Consider the following 17,098-nt stretch of genomic DNA (forward strand, 5'->3'; position numbering starts at 1 on the left):
TCCAGGTGAGCACCCCCAGCTCTCCCAGCCTGGCTCCAGAGGGCTCCAGGAGCAGCTCCGTGGCTCCTCTGGGCTGTCTCCAGCAGCTCCAGGTGCTGCTGCTGTTGGAGAAGATCAGCATTCCCAGGCTGAGCCTTCCCACTGTGATCCCAGTTCATCCTGGGCTTTGTAGCAGTGATTCTGGTCCTGTTGCTTTCGGCTGGTTTGACCATGGTTTGTCTTTCCCTTCAAATCCTCTTGGGATTGACTCAGTTTCCTTCTGCCCTTGTGGATTCACGGCCTGGCTGAGGTCTGTGTGGGACCTTGGAAATGGTCTGGTCACCCTCTGTCCAGGACTCAGAGCTTTGGGTGTCTCCAGGCCTGGCATCAGTGGGATCTTTAACACTTGCAAGTGTTGCTTTTTAGTGGTTTGGAGGTAGGTCAGTACTCTGCACAGTGGCTCTGGTGCCTGGGCTTTGGAATTTCTGGGATGTGGAAGGTGTCCCTGTCCATGGCAGGGGTGGGACTGTGTGGACTGTAAGGTCCCTCCCTCCCAACCCAAACCAGTCTGGGATTCCGTGGTTTTGTCTTTTCCCCAGAAGGTACTGGTGGAAAATGTGCTTTAAGGTGTTTTTGGGCTTTGGTGGGCCCAGCCCGGCCCCATCCTGCATCCTCTCCCTGCTCACTTCTCAGGACATCCCTCCAGCCCAGCTCTGTCCCCTGTGCCGAGTCCTTGGGGTTTGTTTTGGCCTTTGTGAGCCCAGGGGAAGCTGAGGGATCACTTTTCCTCTCTGTGCAACCCGAGCTAAATATACAGAGCAGCAGCTGATGGTGCTGCCGGCAGGAGCTGGAGCAGGGCCGCTGCCGTGGGTGACATTGCCCGGTCACGGCGTCACCCGGCGCAGCGACGGCGCCTCTCGCCCAGGGATCGGCACAGCCCCTGCTGAGAACACAGGTTTACCCAAATTCTCCCATTTTCCACCTTTTCTGCTGGCCAGGAAGAGCCGTGGCAGCTTTTGGGCAGCAGAGCAGGGAGCCCCAGGCTGGAGCTGCCGGGCAGGGAGCCTGGAATTTAAACCTGCCCAGATCTTGTTAAAACACCATCTCCAGAGCTAAGGGTGGTCATTGGTGTGGATATCATCCTGCTGCACAGGGAAGAGCCCAGAGGTGAAGCTGCCTGTGTGGGGATCGTGTCCTGAGGGGCAGGAATGCCGAATTATCCTTTAACTTGGTTCCATCTGCTGGGCACTGGAGTGTCAGTGGTTCTCTGTCTGCTGAGGATTTCACAGACTGCTTTGGGTTGGGAAGGACATCCCAGCTCCCCTGCCATGGCAGGGACACCTCCCACTGTCCCAGGAGCTCCCAATGTCCAGCCTGGCCTTGGGCACTGCCAGGGATCCAGCTGCTCTGGGCACCCACTGAGCTAGGACAGATATATTTAAATCTATTTTTCAGTGGAACTGCCTCCCCTCTTGCCCATGGCATTTGTTCCAGGCTGGATCTGAAGGTGCAGATCAAATCCAGTGATAATTTTTGGGTTCTTACTCCGTTGACATAAAGCTGCTTCCATTGTGCCACTTAGGTGAATTTTTGGTGATACTATAATTTGAAGAAAAGTCTGGAATCCCAAGACCCAAGGTTCTAATTAATTATCCCTTCTCTGTACTAAAATGAATTGAACATATTTACTCACTGAATATTTCCTGGCTGGTCTTCCCAGGAACAGAAATATTCAGGGGTACTGCAGGGAATATACTTATATCTGTATAAAAGATAGATGTGTATATCTAATATATATATATAATATATCCATTATATTTTTTTCATTTATTCAGATTTATTATGACTTTCCCAACAAAATTATTATTATTCAAATTTTTTTTTAATGATACTCATCTCCCTAAAAGATGAATGAAAGCCTAATCCTGCTGTTAATTCCTCTTTCAGTTCTTGAGGGAAGACTTGAATTACCATGACCCAGCAGTCAAGCACAGCACTTTCCATGGAGAAGACAAGCTCATCAGTGTGGAAGATCTCTGGAAGGCCTGGAAAACATCTGAAGGTAAAAAAGGGACAAAAAGCCAAGAAATCCTTTCCCAGGAGTGCCAAAGAGTTTGGATTTCAGATGTCCTGGGCAGTCTGCAGCTCTCAGGAGGAATGTGCTGCTTTTCTTGCCTTGTTACAAGGCCTTGGACTCTTGCAGTTCCCTTTTTGAGGTTCCCTTCCAAGCTGTTAATGCTGCACCTGAGCGTGGCCAAAGTATCAGTTACTGTTTTGTTCCCCTGCCCTAAATGTGTGTTAAATGGAGCCAAAACTGTCCAATTCCAGGTTCTCCTTCAAACACTCCGTTTCAGATGGAATTTATTGTGGTGATAACATCCTAAGTATTCAATAGAGCTGCTTGGGAGCTTTCCTGCAGGTTGTGTTTCCCTTAGCAGAAACTTTTTGAACCTGAAAAACTCCTTCACAGTGAGAAGAAAGGAGAATGAAATCCAGGAAGTGTCATAAGTACAGCCCCTGTAGAAATAACTTTTAGCTGTTCCAAAATGCTGTTATTCATCCCAGCACCCAGGGAGGGTGGGAATTCAGCCTCTGGTGAGAAACTTCCTGACACCTGGGAATCTTGGAACAAACTTAAGATTGGCAAGTGCTTCCCCAGTGCTGTCACACAGAATTCCACAGAAATTATTAATCCCATTTTTTTCGGTGCTCCTCATCTCTAGAACAGGAGTTCTGTCTACATCCATTCCTTGAAATACTGGATATTAGTCTTCTAATCAGTTCATCAGCCATAGACATTTCAGTTTCTCACTTGTGTCCTGTTTGTATTTGACTTTTCTGTATTAGCCCTTCAGCTGCTGTGGGTGGGATGTGCTGTGTGTTTCCAGAGCTCTGGATCCAGCTGCAGGGAGTGCAGCAGTCCCTCCCATCCCAGGAGCGCTGCATGGGCACTGAGGTGCAGCATTTACAGCGTGGACTGAGAGCACAGTGCGGCTGTGCATGAGAAGGGAAGGGTCCAGGGAGAGCTCAGAGCCCCTTGCAGGGCCTGAAGGGGCTCCAGGAGAGCTGGAGAGGGACTGGGGCCAAGGGCTGCAGGGCCAGGAGCCAGGGAATGGCTGCCAGGGGCAGAGGGCAGGGCTGGATCTTGGGATCTTGGGCAGGAATTGTTCCCTGGCAGGGTGGGCAGGGGCTGGGATGGAATTGCCAGAGCAGCTGGGGCTGCCCCTGGATCCCTGGCAGTGCCCAAGGCCAGGCTGGACATTGGGAGCAGCTGGGACAGTGGGAGGTGTCCCTGCCATGGCAGGGCTGGGATGGGTGGGCTCTGAGGTCCCTCCCAACCCAAAGCAGTCTGTGCTATCTGTGATGATTCCAGAGCTGTGTGTTCCAGACCAGGCTCTCTCCCATGGAGCTTTAACACATCCCTATGTGTTAAAAGTTCTTGTCCACATCACTTGGCAGTGGCACAATTGCCCAGGACAGGGATGGAATCACATCCTGGGGGGATTTCACAGCCCTGTGGATGTGGCACCTGGGAGCATGGTCAGTGGTGGCTTTGGCAGTGCTGGGGACGGTTGGACTCCGTGGCCTCAGAGGGATTTTCCAGCCTCAAGGATCCTGTGATTCCATGACTCCAAGTCCCTGCATCTCCTGTGTCCAAGGAGTGCCTCTGTAAGAAATATTTATCCCATTACAGGGCTGTTTACAGATGGCTTTGCCTGGAGTGTGTTTTGCTGTCAGCTGGGAAAGGGTAGAAATCGTTAAGGGATGGAGGAGAACATCCCTTGATACTGGCCAGGCCCTGTAATCCCTGAGCTGCCTTGGCTCTGTCCCTGCCTCTGGCACACTCTGGCTGATAGAGTAAGGGACTGGTTTCTGAAGGGTGATCTCATGTCATGGAATCACAGAGAGTTTGGGCTGGGAGGGGCCAGAAACCTCATCCAGTGCCACCCCTGCCAGGTAGGGAACCTTCTACTGTCCCAGGCTGCTCCAAGCCCTGTCCAAGCTGGCCTGGAACACTTCCAGGGAAAATTAAAGCCTAATTTTGGAGTTTGAACTGAAGTCATGAAGCTGGAATCAGGCTTGTAGGAAAGGTCTGCTCCTTCCTGTGGGTGTGAAAAGCAGCTGTGAAGGGCACTGACATCCTGCAGGGACGGCGTGGATGGGGCTGTTGCATTTGTTTGCAAGCCACTGCTTTTCCTCCCTTCTCTTGCTGCTGTTCCTGGTCACATGTGCACAGTAAAAAGATATTTCTGCCCCTGAATTATTGCAGAAGTTAAAGGTTGTGATGCCCTTAGGAGGTGCTGGATCCAGCAGGTGATGTCCTGGGCGAGCCTGGCTCCACCAAAGCCGTGGAAGTGAGGGCAGATCAGCCCCCAGGCAGGGTTCTTGGTGCCTGTGCATGCCGCCAGCTCGCTTCTCAGGGACTTCTCCCAGAGGAAACAGCCCTGGATGTGGAAGTGAGAGAAGCCAGGGGCTCTGGAGGGGCCCAGTGCTGATGGCTGGGCACGTGGCCTCAAGCCCTGTGGCGAGGCACCGGTGCTGTCACCATGCAGGGCCTGTGGCTTCTCCCACCCCTTCCATTGGTAACACCCTGCTTGTGCCCCCAGTGTGGGGGACCCTGACCAGGAGCTGTGGGGAGCTCCCTGCAGCCAGGACGGCTCGGTGGCTTGGCCTGTGCCACCCTGCAGCTGAGTCAGCGTGCCAGTGTCCATGGGGATGGCACCTTCCTTTGGAGCCTTGCTGTCCTTGCTCAGCCCTGGGCTCTGCCTCAGCTCCCTCAGCTTCATCCACTCAGCTCTCTGAGCTCCATCTCTGAGCCCTCTTACCTCCACCAGAGTCTTCATCTATCTCCCTCAGCTCTCCCAGATCCCTCATCTCGCTCATCTCTCTCATCTTATTTCTCTGAGCTCCAGCTCCCTCAGCTCTGAACTCCCTCAGCTCCCTCATCTCTCCCAGACTGCTGCTCCCTCCTCTCCCTCAGCTCCCTCATCTCTCCCAGACTGCTGCTCCCTCCTCTCCCTCAGCTCCCCGTGGGTGGTGTTGGGCTCCCTGGAGCTTGGGAAGATGTTTCTCCTGCTCGTGGGCCCGCTCAGGGCTGGCACTGCAGCAGAGCCCTGCAGCCCTGCCCACAGCAGGGACAGAGGATGATGAACTGAAGTGTGACAAAGCTCCAATAAAAACATCTGCTGTGTCCAGGCCAGGCTGGACATTGGGAGCACCTGGGACATCGGAGGTGTCCTGCCCATGGCAGGGGTGGCTCTGGGTGGGCTCTGAGGTCCCTCCCAACCCAAACTAACGTGGCATTCTGGGATTGTCTTTGCCTTCAGAGCACTGCTGTAAGTACAGCACAACAAAGTGGCAAAGGCAGGAGCTTGGTTTCCTAAGGTTCCCTCACTTACGGCTCTGGAGCTGCAGGAGAGCTCCAAAAATAATCCACTGGTGCTGAGGGGAGGAGGTTTAGGAGCAAAGTTCAGCTGGTTCACTTGTGCTGCAGCACCTGCTCCACCTCCTCCCACAGATCCCTTCTCAAGTCAGTCTTCTCTGGTATGGCTCCATATGTGCGTTTTTTAGTCAAAGCTCAGAGGGAATCCCAGACTGGTTTGGGTTGGGAAGGGGCCTCAGAGCCCACCCAGTGCCACCCCTGCCATGGCAGGGACACCTCCCACTGTCCCAGGAGCTACAAGCTCCATCCAGCCTGGCCTGGGACACTGCCAGGGATGGACAATCCATCCTGGAAGCCACATCCTCTGGATGGTGCCTGGATCTGGAGCAGGGGGTGAGGCTTCGGGAGCTGCCCTCAGAGTTCCAGGGCTTTGGGCATGTGTTGAGGATGAACATTCCCTGGTGGGAGTTTGGAGGCAGCAGGATCACCGGGCTGATGGAAATGCCAGTGGTGCCAGCTGTCACCTGGCAGCACTTTGGGTGTTGGCCCTGCCAGGGTGCCAGGCCTGAGCTCTGCTGGTGCCATGGCAGGAGGTGGAGCCCCTGCTGCTCCTCTATCTGATGGCCTCCTTGCATGTGTTAATTTGGGGAGCTGGGAACACAGGGAAAACCAACCCTGGGAAAGGAGTGCTGTCACGGGGAAAGCTCCAGGCAGCTCTTCCCACACCATGTGGGGTCTGTGGGGGCTCAGGTGCAGCAGAGCTTCAGGAGTTCCTGGAGTCTGGGCAAAAATATTCCCATGAGGGGAGGCTGAGGTCCTGCAGGACTGCCCAGGGTGTCACACTGCCAGAGGGCAGGGCTGGATGGGACCTTGGGCAGGAATTGTTCCCTGGCAGGGTGGGCAGGGGCTGGGATGGAATTGCCAGAGCAGCTGGGGCTGCCCCTGGATCCCTGGCAGTGCCCAAGGCCAGGCTGGACATTGGGAGCAGCTGGGACAGTGGGAGGTGTCCCTGCCATGGCAGGGCTGGGAATGGGTGGGATTTAAAATCCCTCCCAACCCAAACCTGTGACTCCCTGATGCTCCATGTACCCAGAATGAGCTGTTGGCCTGTTTTGCTCTCCTCAGTGTACAACTGGACGGTGGACGAGGTGGTTCAGTGGCTCATTTCCTACGTGGAGCTGCCCCAGTACGAGGAGACCTTCCGCAAGCTGCAGCTGAGCGGCCACGCCATGCCCAGGTCAGTGCCAGGCCCTGGTCAGAGCCAGGCCAGGGTCAGTGCCAGGCCCTGGTCAGTGCCAGGCCAGGGTCAGCGCCAGGCCAGGGTCAGTGCCAGGCCAGGCCCTGGTCAGTGCCATGCCCAGCTCAGTCACAGGCCAGGCCCAGGTCAGTGCCAGGCCAGGGTCAGTACCAGGCCAGGGTCAGTGCCAGGCCCTGGTCAGTGCCATGCCCAGGTCAGTGCCAGGCCAGGGTCAGTGCCACACCATGCCCAGGTCAGTTCCAGGCCCAGGACAGTGCCAGGCCAGGGTCAGTACCCACAGTGTCCCCATGGGATGTGTGCAGGGAGGGAACCAGGGCCTGACAGGAGTCAGCTCCTGTCATCACCTGAAGTTCCTTGGCATGTGCCCAGCCTGATTCCTGCTCCAGCTGAGAGTGAAAAGAGGGGGAATTGGGGTTAGATATAGGGCAGGAATTGTTCCCTGGCAGGGTGGGCAGGGGCTGGGATGGAATTGCCAGAGCAGCTGGGGCTGCCCCTGGATCCCTGGCAGTGCCCAAGGCCAGGCTGGACATTGGGAGCAGCTGGGACAGTGGGAGGTGTCCCTGCCATGGCAGGGCTGGGAATGGGTGGGCTCTGAGGTCCCTCCCAGCTCAAACCATTCCATGATTTCATGTAAGAGAAACACTGGCTGGGAGTCCACCTAAACTTGTAACAGGTCTGAGACACCTCAGGGCAGCTTTTTTGGATGATGGTTCCTGTTGCTGAAAAAGGAGCTTTTCAACTGACTGGGAAGGAGGGATTAACTGGGGATAAACTGAGGATGTTTCTGAGGCAGCACAGTGTGTGTCCACATTCCTTCCAAGGGAGAACTGTGGTTTATGGTCTGTGACACAGGATATAAAATTGAAATTTGGTTCAAAAGTAGTTATTAGTGACTGGTAAGACACCAAAAGATGGGAAATCAGTCCCTCATGCTGTTGGGTTAATGAATTAGGCCTGGCCCTGGTTTTTCCTGCTCTGTCCCAGTCCTAAAACTGCTGCAGTGAAGTGTCCTAGAGACACCCTGGTTCAGGGACAGCAGCAGGGAGGGATTTGTCCTGGGGGCAGGGAGCTCCCAGGCCCTGCTCCATGTCTCCCCAAGCCCTGCTGTGTTGCTGGTGGAGGTACCCACAGCTTGTTTCTCCCCCGTTGTGCAGGCTGGCAGTGAACAACGCCACCATGATGGGGACTGTGCTCAAAATGACCGACCGCAGCCACCGGCAGAAGCTGCAGCTCAAGGCTCTGGACACGGTGCTCTTCGGGCCTCCTCTGTGTGAGTACCCAAACTCCAGCTGCCAGCCCTGGGAGGGACCCCCAGGCCCCTTGGATGGGGATCTGTGTGTGCTCAGAGGGCTGGCTGGCCCAGCGCAGCCTCTCCCAGGCTGCTCCCAGCACGGCTCCCCTGGAGCAGGAGCAGGAGCAGGCTGCTCCCCTGGAGCAGGAGCAGGCTGTTTCTGGATGCATGGGAGCAGCTCTGGAGGCACCCTGGGCTGGCACTCCCATCTCGGAGAGCTGTTCCCAGAGGTGCAGCTGGGATCTCCCCTGTCCTGCTGGGATCCCCTGTGTGCACAGCCTGCTGCCCCTCTGTGCTGCTGAGGGTGGGGGCGAGGTGCCTGAGGGCAGCGACCCTGCCTGCTCCCAGGGAAGCTGCTGCCATGTCCTGGAGCTCTCATCCTGTCCTGGCCTTTCCTGGGGCTGCTCTGTCACATCCCGAGGCTCTGCTGGTGACTCAGGCTGTGAATTACCCACCTCTGGAGGAGGGAAGGAGTTGAGGATGGCTGCTGTGAGGCCCTGGGCTCCTTTGATGCTTTATCAGGATCTCAAGCTCTCTGATGTGTGTCTCCACGCTCCAGGTGCTCCCTTTGCCATCCATATTTGCTCCCTATTAAAGGTACTTTTGTCTCTCTCCTTCTCTGGCATGGCTTTCTCCTGGGCTTTGGGTGCAGAGACTGGAGTCCCTCCTTTCCTGCTGCCCCTGCTGGGGGATCACCAGAGGAATTTAAGCTAGGGCATGTCCAGCCTCTCCCACTCCAGCACCCCCAAGTCCTTCTCCCCAGCCATTCCCACCCAGTCCTGGGAAAACTGCCTGCCAGTGTGAGCCACAGCGTGAGGCTTGGCAGAGCCAGAGGAAGGCAATCACAAGCCTGGGTTGTACAATCAGCCATTTTTGCCCACAGGTATTGAAAAGCCTCCTTTTGTACAGGCACAGTTTGGTTTTTATTTCTTGCCTGTGTTAAACACGAAGCTCTTTGGTGAGTTGGTGGCCTGGTGGAGCCGGCCTGGGTGAGCTCCTGCAGCAGCAGCTCCAGCCCAGCCACTCCTGTGCTGGGGGTGGAATTCCTCCAGCGCTGCCGTGTGCTGTGTAAATGGCTGAGGGAATGGCTTGTACTGGCTGGGAATTAATGTGTGTTCCCCAGGCTGGAGCTGTTCTGTTCCGCCCCACAGCTCCCCTGGCCCCGCAGCCTGGCCCTGCCCGGCTGGCGCGGATCAAAGTGCGCAGGGGAGCGCGGCGGGCGGGCTGCTCCGCACCCAGGGCTGCTCTCACCCTCAGCCCCCTGCCTGGAAACCTTCCAGGGCTGGGCTGGACGGGGCTTGGAGCAGCCTGGGACAGGGGAAGGTGTCCCTGCTCACGGCAGGAGGTGGAAGGATGAGCTTTATGGTCCCTCCCAGCCCAAACCATTCCATGGTTCTATGACTGAGCATACAGGGTATGTGAGGAGAGGAAATACCCTTGAAATCTGCAGCTGAAGGGGAGATTTATCCCTTTTCAGAAGGTAAAATTTTCTGGTTTCTGGTCACCTGAATGGCTTTGGCTCCAGTCATGGGGGAGAGGCTGTTTATCTAAACCAATTCCTTCAGGAATGGATTGCAAAACACCTTTCAGCAATGGGCTCAGTGAAGTGCTCAGTGACCTTTTAAGCTGCAGAGGCTGCTCTACACCTTTCCCAGGGGAGGTGGCTCTGGAGGGGAGCTGGGCTCTGGGGCTGGCAGCAGAATGTGGAGCACAGGTACAGAGTTTCAAGGCTTTGTCTCCTCTCTTGAAGCTCTGTGTTGCCAACTGTGTAAAAACATCAAATGAAAACAGCCTCGGTTGGAACCCCAGTCCTGCTGCAGGCTCCTGAATGCAGAGACACCCTGCTGTCCGTGGGGATCACAGCACGTGGGCACAGTGCTGTTCCTGCTGCTGGGTGAAGCTTTTCCCAGCCCAGGGCTCCAGGGGTGGGTGTCTGGCTCGTGGCAGAGGTTTCAACCAGTTTCCATGGCCAGTTTCCACATGGATTTGCAGGCTCCTGCTGTCCCTCCAGCTCTGGTTCCTGCTGCCAGACTCCAGCCCTGCCATTTCCTACAGCAAACAGGTCTGACCACCTCAGTTCTGTAATTAATCCAAGTGCAAGGGAGCATGGTACAATTATAATCTAAGCAAGATGAGGTGATTGCTTCTTCTGTGTCTGTCCCTTTGGGGTTCTGTTCTTGTGGTTCAGGAATTTATCTGGCACAAAATAGCACAACTTCAGGTGAAACATGGAATCCCAGACTGGTTTGGGTTGGGAGGGACCTCAGAGCCCACCCATCCCAGCCCTGCCATGGCAGGGCCACCTCCCACTGTCCCAGGAGCTCCCAATGTCCAGCCTGGCCTTGGGCACTGCCAGGGATCCAGGGGCAGCCCCAGCTGCTCTGGCAATTCCATCCCAGCCCCTGCCCACCCTGCCAGGGAACAATTCCTGCCCAAGATCCCAAGATCCAGCCCTGCCCTCTGCCCCTGGCAGCCATTCCCTGGCTCCTGGCCCTGCAGCCCTTGGCCCCAGTCCCTCTCCAGCTCTCCTGGAGCAGCTCCGTGGCTCCTCTGGGCTCTCTCCAGCAGCTCCAGGTGCTGCTGCTGTTGGTGTCCCAGGGCTGGAGGCTCTGCAGGTGCAGCTTTGCTGCTTCTGAACTTGGGAGAGAACTTTCTGTAATTTCGGCTCTTTCCCTGCTGCTCCTGTGCCCCAGGCAGAGACCGAGGGCACCGCGGCCGTTCCACGGAGCCTCAGATCGTTCCTGTGCACTTCACTGGGATTTAAATCCCTCTGGATTTGTCCCTGGCAGCGGGGCTGGCACAGCCTGTTGTGCACTCATGTGGCCATGGCTGCTCCCAGCACAGCTCACACCTGCAGAGGCTGCAGGAAGAGCCACACACACCATGGAAAACAGACTGCTGTGCCCTTCTCCTTTGCTTTTATTGAGGGAAGGAGGGATTTGGGAAAGGCACAGCTTTATCACAGACTGATTGTTCTGCTCAGCTGCAGGGCTTGATGTCCTGCCGGGTTTGCAGCTCTGCCTGGGCTTTGTGTTTGAAAGAAGGTGAAATAATTGAACAAGGGGGAAAGGTCTGGAACTGCAGGAGGGTTGATTTGGATTAGATACCAGAAAAAAGCATCTATATTGAAGGTGAGAAAATGGAGATGCTCCCAGGGCTGGAGCCCTCTGCTCTGGGGCTGCAGGGCCAGGAGCCAGGGCATGGCTGCCAGGGGCAGAGGGCAGGGCTGGATCTTGGGATCTTGGGCAGGAATTGTTCCCTGGCAGGGTGGGCAGGGGCTGGGATGGAATTGCCAGAGCAGCTGGGGCTGCCCCTGGATCCCTGGCAGTGCCCAGGCCAGGCTGGGCATTGGGAGCAGCTGGGACAGTGGGAGGTGCCCCTGCCATGGCTGGGCTGGCACTGGGTGGGCTCTGAGTCCCCTTCCAACCCAAACCATTCCATTGCTTCTACATTTCCATCCAAGCTGAGTTTTCCTTAGAGTTTCCTCGTTCGGGTGTCTTTGGGCAATGCTGGTGAGGAGGAAGGATGTGTGCAAGCGCTGCTGAGCACTGGGGCAGGAGGGGGGTCACGCTGGGCTGGGGCTGGCAGGGATTGCTCCAGGCAGCTCCTGGATGTGCCCAGCTCCAGCCAGGGAATGGCCCCGGCGGGGGCAGCAGGGCAGGAGAGCAGGGCTGTGGTGGCTGTGGGAGCTGGAACACAAATCCTCTGAACACATCAGCCTCGCTGCTGTCCGGATGGGAGCTGAAAGGATTCACACTGAGGGATCTGTAGCCACTTGCCAGGATCTGCTCCCTCGGAAGAGGATGTTGTGTTAATCCATCCGGAGGGGGAGCGGGGCCAGCTCTCACCTCGTTTAGTTCTGAGTGTTGAATTTACACTGGGTGTTTGCAGGCAGGGATGGATCACATGTGCTGGGGGTGTCCCCTGGGCCTTGGGGGGGTCCTGTCCCTGTCCCTCCACAGGGAAAGGAGCAGCAGCACTGTCCCCCATGTGTCCCTCTGGTGTGGGGCTGCTGGGCAGCTTCCACCTCCCAGGTCCCCTCCTGTGTCCCCCCAGCTCTGCCAGCGTGACAGACGTGCTTTAGCTGGGATCAAAGAGCAGCTTGGCTTGGGAGGGGCTTCAGCCCCTGTCTAATCCACCCAGCCATGGCAGGGACACCTCCCACTGTCCCAGCTGCTCCCAATGTCCAGCCTGGCCTTGGGCACTGCCAGGGATCCAGGGGCAGCCCCAGCTGCTCTGGGCACCCTGCCCCCTTCAGTAGAGATATTTTTCCCCTGTACCTGGTGTGAATTGCCTGCTGTTTGGTTCAAAACCAGTGGATGCTGATCACTGAAGTCCCAGCTCACTGAACTGAGCTGCTCTTTCATTTGTGGCTTTTCCAGCACACATTTGGTTGACTTAGAGGAAAAAATTGTGTTTGACTCATCTTTTTGGGCTTTGTTTAGCACTTGAGCCCCCACTTAATGACTTTCATCCTCTCACATGCATCAACACCTTTTTTTGAATTAACTGTTGAAAAAGGGAGTTTCCAGACTGAGTTGTGATTCTGATGGAAGGTTTGGCAGCTTGACAGTTGGACACTTGAGCTGCCCCAGCTCTGCCATCTCAGCAGTGTTTTGCAAGTAATTATTTTGTTCCTAGCTACCTGTGCTGCCCTGTGAGATCACAGCCACTCTGGATGTGCAGTTTCCCCTGGACCACTTATTGCCAGGCAAATTGGAGATGGAAGATAAAGAATTTTATCTTTTTTTGTTGTTATTGTTGTGTCTCCAAACCCAATAAATGTCATCAAGCTTCTGTTTTTCCCCTTAAGTATTGACCCAGGTCAATTTTTCCCCTGGTGGATCCTGTGCCACAATTCCTTGTAGGATTCCCCCGAGTTCCCCTGTCCCACCCTGGTGCAGGCACAGCCCTTTGGAGTTTCTTGCTGTGATCCTGTGACTCCAGCAGTGTCTGTGCTCTCTTGCAGTGACTCGTCACAACCACCTCAAGGACTTCATGCTGGTGGTGTCCATCGTCATCGGCGTGGGCGGCTGCTGGTTTGCCTACATCCAGAACCGCTACTCCAAGGAGCACATGAAGAAGATGATGAAGGACCTGGAGGGTCTCCACAGGGCTGAGCAGTCTCTCCATGACCTACAGGAGAGGTGGGTTCCCATTGTCCGTCCAGCTCTCCCTGCTCCTTATTCCTTTACATTTCACAGTCACAGCCCCAGGGAATGCTTTGGGTTCAGAGGGACCTTAGAGCTTGTCCCACCTCCTGCATGTGGAATTTGTCATCCAAGGTCGTTTGATGGGGGGAAAGCGTGTTGGAGCAGTGGGAGCAGTCAGAGGATTTACAAATCCCCCCCTTGGATTCTTGGAGCTGTGTGGGGAAGCAATCAATACCTCAATCAAAGCGTATTGCTTGGAAAGTTAAAAAAATACATCATTTGGAAGTATGAAATAGGAATATCTGGGCTTCTGGCATATGGATCAAATCCTGCAGCCTCAGGAATGGGGTCTCTACTCCCAGGAATCACTGCAATGTTGCCAGTAAAGCTCCTGATGGGAGAATGTGCTCCAAGAGACCCTCTGGACACTTCTGGCATCTTCTGGAACAGGGAGGAGCCTTCAGCCCTGGTGATGACAAACCCGTGGGGTGCTCTGGCAATGGAGTATTTTCAGGGTGGATTTAGGAAATAACAGAGCAGGATAGTCTGGGGCTGGAACCATTTTCTGTGAGGTTTCAGTGGAGTTTGGGAGGATAAACCTTAACTAGGCTGCCCTGTGAGCTGTGAGTGGAGCCCCTCGGGGAACTCCCTGGCCACGGAGGCACACTGGCCACGTGCCCCTGGCACAAGGTCCAGTCCCCTCTGTGGCTCCAGTCCACAGCTGGTTACACACAGCCTCGTGGGGTCTTATGTTCCAGCTTGGAAATACTCCCAAAGAATGTCTGGTTTATTTTTTCTGCATCTGGGAGGAGACAGGAATCCCTTCTCCGTGTCCATCTCTTGGAGCAGCGGTGTTGGGGCAGGAGGGCTCAGCTGGGTGGCACCTCCAGCTCCAAACTGGGAATGTGCCTGTGGGGAACGACCTTGGGCCCTGCTGCCGAGGGCAGAGCCATGTAAACAAGTGGATGTTTCTGGGAAGTTCAACTAATGCTCTAAAGCCCCTCAGGAAGAAACACAAAACCGCTGGAACTTGGCACTGCCTTGAGCCGGAGCAGCTCGGGAGGGCTCGTCCTCCACAGAGGGCAGCGAGCTCAGGGGCTGGGAGGTGAAGGGGGAGCTTTGGGAGCCTCCTGAAGGGAAATATTCCTTCACTTGCTCATCCTTGCCCAGCGAGGTTCAGCTGGGCTCTTCAGCTGCCACAGGGACAGTGAAATCTCCAGACAGCCCCAGTGCTCCTGGAGAAGTTGTGCTGGAGTTCTGCTCAGAGATGTCTTTGCCAGAGATGGAAGGGCCTGGCTGTGCTGGCTGGGAGAGGCTCAGTGCTGAGCACACCCTGGAAGGCACGGGATGCCTCTCCAGTGCCACTGCTGCTGCAGTTTGAGGAGTTGGGAACATCCATACCAAACCCTGTATTCATCTTCAGAGCAGCTTTGAGAGCATCCTGCAGCACTGACACTTCAGCCCCTTGAGTGACTCAGCAGGATCAAGCCTTGGCACATCCTGCTGAAGCCTGAGGGGTGGGCAGGTGTGCTTTGGGGATGCGTGGATGGTATGGAAGCTCCTGGGCTGTGAGCCCCAGGTAACAATGGGATGCTCTCTGAGAGTCACTGGCCCAGCTAACACCCTGCCAACCTCACAGCCCTGCTGGGAGCCTCAGCACAGCTCAGCTCCTCAGGGAAGATCCACTGATCCATGGAGATCCAGGCTTTCATTGCTGCCACCATTCCCGAGTTGTTGCTGTATATTCCTACTGATAAAACTCTGTCATGAGGAGGAATGAGAACATCCGGGCAAGATGAAGACATGTCTGAATTTGCAGGATTTTGCAGGAGGAATGCAGAGCTATCCCTTCTGGGTGGTCTGATGTGCTCTGGCAGATCTTCCCCTGCTTTATTTTCTCAAAGTCTTCACTTTGGTAAAAATACCAAAAATTGATCTTAGTTTGAGACTCACTAGAGGAAATCCAGATGTGCTTTGGAAAACAAAGGAATTCTTGGTATTTGATAAACAAATAAAGCTGAGACTGAAAAGCTGACAATTCCTTTCTTCCCAGGCTAGGTGAACAGGGCAGGGTCAGGTGGGCAGCCCTGGGTCCTGGTCCTGATCCTGGTCCTGGTCCCGGTCCTGATCCCGGTCCCGGTCCCGCACTGTCCCAGAGCTGTCCCAGCACTGTCTCTGTCTCTCTCTGTGTGCTGCAGGCTGCAGAAGGCGCAGGAGGAGCACCGCTCGGTGGAGGTGGAGAAGGTGCACCTGGAGAAGAAGCTGCAGGACGAGATCAGCATTGCCAAGCAGGAGGCACACAGGCTGCGGGAGCTGCGCGAGGGCACCGAGAACGAGCTCAGCCGCCAGAAATACGCTGAGCAGGAGCTGGAGCAGGTGAGGGCTCACCTCGGGGGATGAACCTCCACAGAGACGTGGTCCTGAGGGCAGTGCTGCTTCATCCCTCTGGGAAATCACAGAAACACAGAATGTCTGCACCAGGAGGGCTCTTAAATCCCACCCAGTGCCAGCCCTGCCATGGCAGGGACACCTCCCACTGTCCCAGGAGCTCCCAATGTCCAGCCTGGCCTTGGGCACTGCCAGGGATCCAGGGGCAGCCCCAGCTGCTCTGGCAATTCCATCCCAGCCCCTGCCCACCCTGCCAGGGAACAATTCCTGCCCAAGATCCCAAGATCCAGCCCTGCCCTCTGCCCCTGGCAGCCATTCCCTGGCTCCTGGCCCTACAGCCCTTGGCCCCAGTCCCTCTCCAGCTCTCCTGGAGCCCCTTCAGGCCCTGCAAGGGGCTCTGAGCTCTCCCTGCAGCTTCTCCTCTCCGGCTGAGCACCCCCAGCTCTCCCAGCTGGGCTCCAGAGGGTTCCATCCCTGTGGCCTCCTCTGGGCTCTCTCCAGCAGCTCCAGCTGCTCCCTGTGCTGGGCCCCAGGGCTGGGGCAGCTCTGCAGGTGAGGTCTCACCTGAGCACAGGGGCACAATCCCAATCAATCCCTTTCCTGCTGCCCACGCTGTGGGATCAGCCCAGCTCCCAGTGCTCGTGGCCAGGCCCTGGGGAGCCTCTCCCAGCAATGCCCAGCTCCTTCTCCCCAGGGCTGCTCCCAGCCCCTTGTGCCAGGCTGTTTGTGCTGCCATTGCCCCGGGCCGGGTGCAGCCCCTTGCCCTTGGTGCTGCTGAGCTGCCCGAGGCTGGCACGGTGCCAGCTCTGCAGCCTGGCCAGGAGCCCGTGGCTGCCCCGTGCCCTCCCTGCGGCGTGTGAGCGCAGCACGCAGCCCCTGGCTGGCCCTGCCGGTGTGTGGGGCTGCCCTGGAGCCGTGGCCTGGCACCAACAAAGGCATTTCCCAGTGCTGGGCCCAGTGCCGGCCTCAGGGACACCACTGCTCACTGCTCTCCACCACCCCTGGATCCAGGGATGCTGCTTCTGCCTTTGCTTTCCCACTCCCCTTTGTGGAGGAAAAGCTCCAGGTCTCTTTTCCGTGGTGTCCATGACACATCTTGGTCAGTGCCGTGGTGCCAGGCAGGGCAGGTGCTGGTACCTTGTGGCATCCCAGCAGGAGCAGAGGGGTTGGAGTTGCCCTGGAGCTGCACCCTCTGGGATTTCTGACTCCCTCCTCAGTCCATAAATCATCTCTTTATGTGTGTTCATGGTTTTAGGTCGGATTTGGAATGAGTTCAGTTATGCTTCCCGTGTTTTCTCATGGATCAGAGGGTGTGTAAGGGTTGGGAAAACCCTCCGAGACCATCAAGTCCAGCCACTGCCACGGCCACCACTGACCATGTCCCCAGTTGCCACATCTTGTTAAATCTCTCCATGGACGTGACTCCAGCATTGCCCTGGGCAGCCTGTGCCAGGGCTGGACAGCCCTTTCCATAAGGAAATTTCCCCAGTATCCCACCTTAACCTCCCCAAACCTACAGGAAAATGCAAACCCACAATCCCAGTAGCTGCTTCCTATCTCCCCTGAGGGACAGTTCTCAGCTGGCTCTGAGTTACAGATCAGTTTAGACTGGAACTGGGAGCCAGAGCTGTGTGAGCCAGGCAGGT

General features: G+C 56.1%; 1 protein-coding gene across 25 annotated transcripts in view; it reads left to right on the plus strand.

Annotated features, from left to right (window-relative positions):
• The window catches only part of STIM1 (stromal interaction molecule 1), a 73,876-nt gene that overhangs the window by 31,915 nt on the left and 24,863 nt on the right, over positions 1–17,098 (plus strand). For all 25 annotated transcript variants that reach the window (XM_086883859.1, XM_086883840.1, XM_086883856.1 and 22 more), the window contains 5 exons: positions 1,927–2,041; positions 6,488–6,599; positions 7,775–7,890; positions 12,881–13,058; positions 15,263–15,440. In XM_086883859.1, coding sequence (XP_086739985.1) covers positions 1,927–2,041; positions 6,488–6,599; positions 7,775–7,890; positions 12,881–13,058; positions 15,263–15,440 — 699 coding nt within the window. The remainder of the gene's footprint in view (positions 1–1,926; positions 2,042–6,487; positions 6,600–7,774; positions 7,891–12,880; positions 13,059–15,262; positions 15,441–17,098) is intronic.

The sequence above is a fragment of the Cyanistes caeruleus genome, chromosome 3 (genome assembly GCF_971803275.1).
Source record: "Cyanistes caeruleus chromosome 3, bCyaCae1.hap1.1, whole genome shotgun sequence".
In the NCBI taxonomy this organism is placed as follows: domain Eukaryota; kingdom Metazoa; phylum Chordata; class Aves; order Passeriformes; family Paridae; genus Cyanistes; species Cyanistes caeruleus.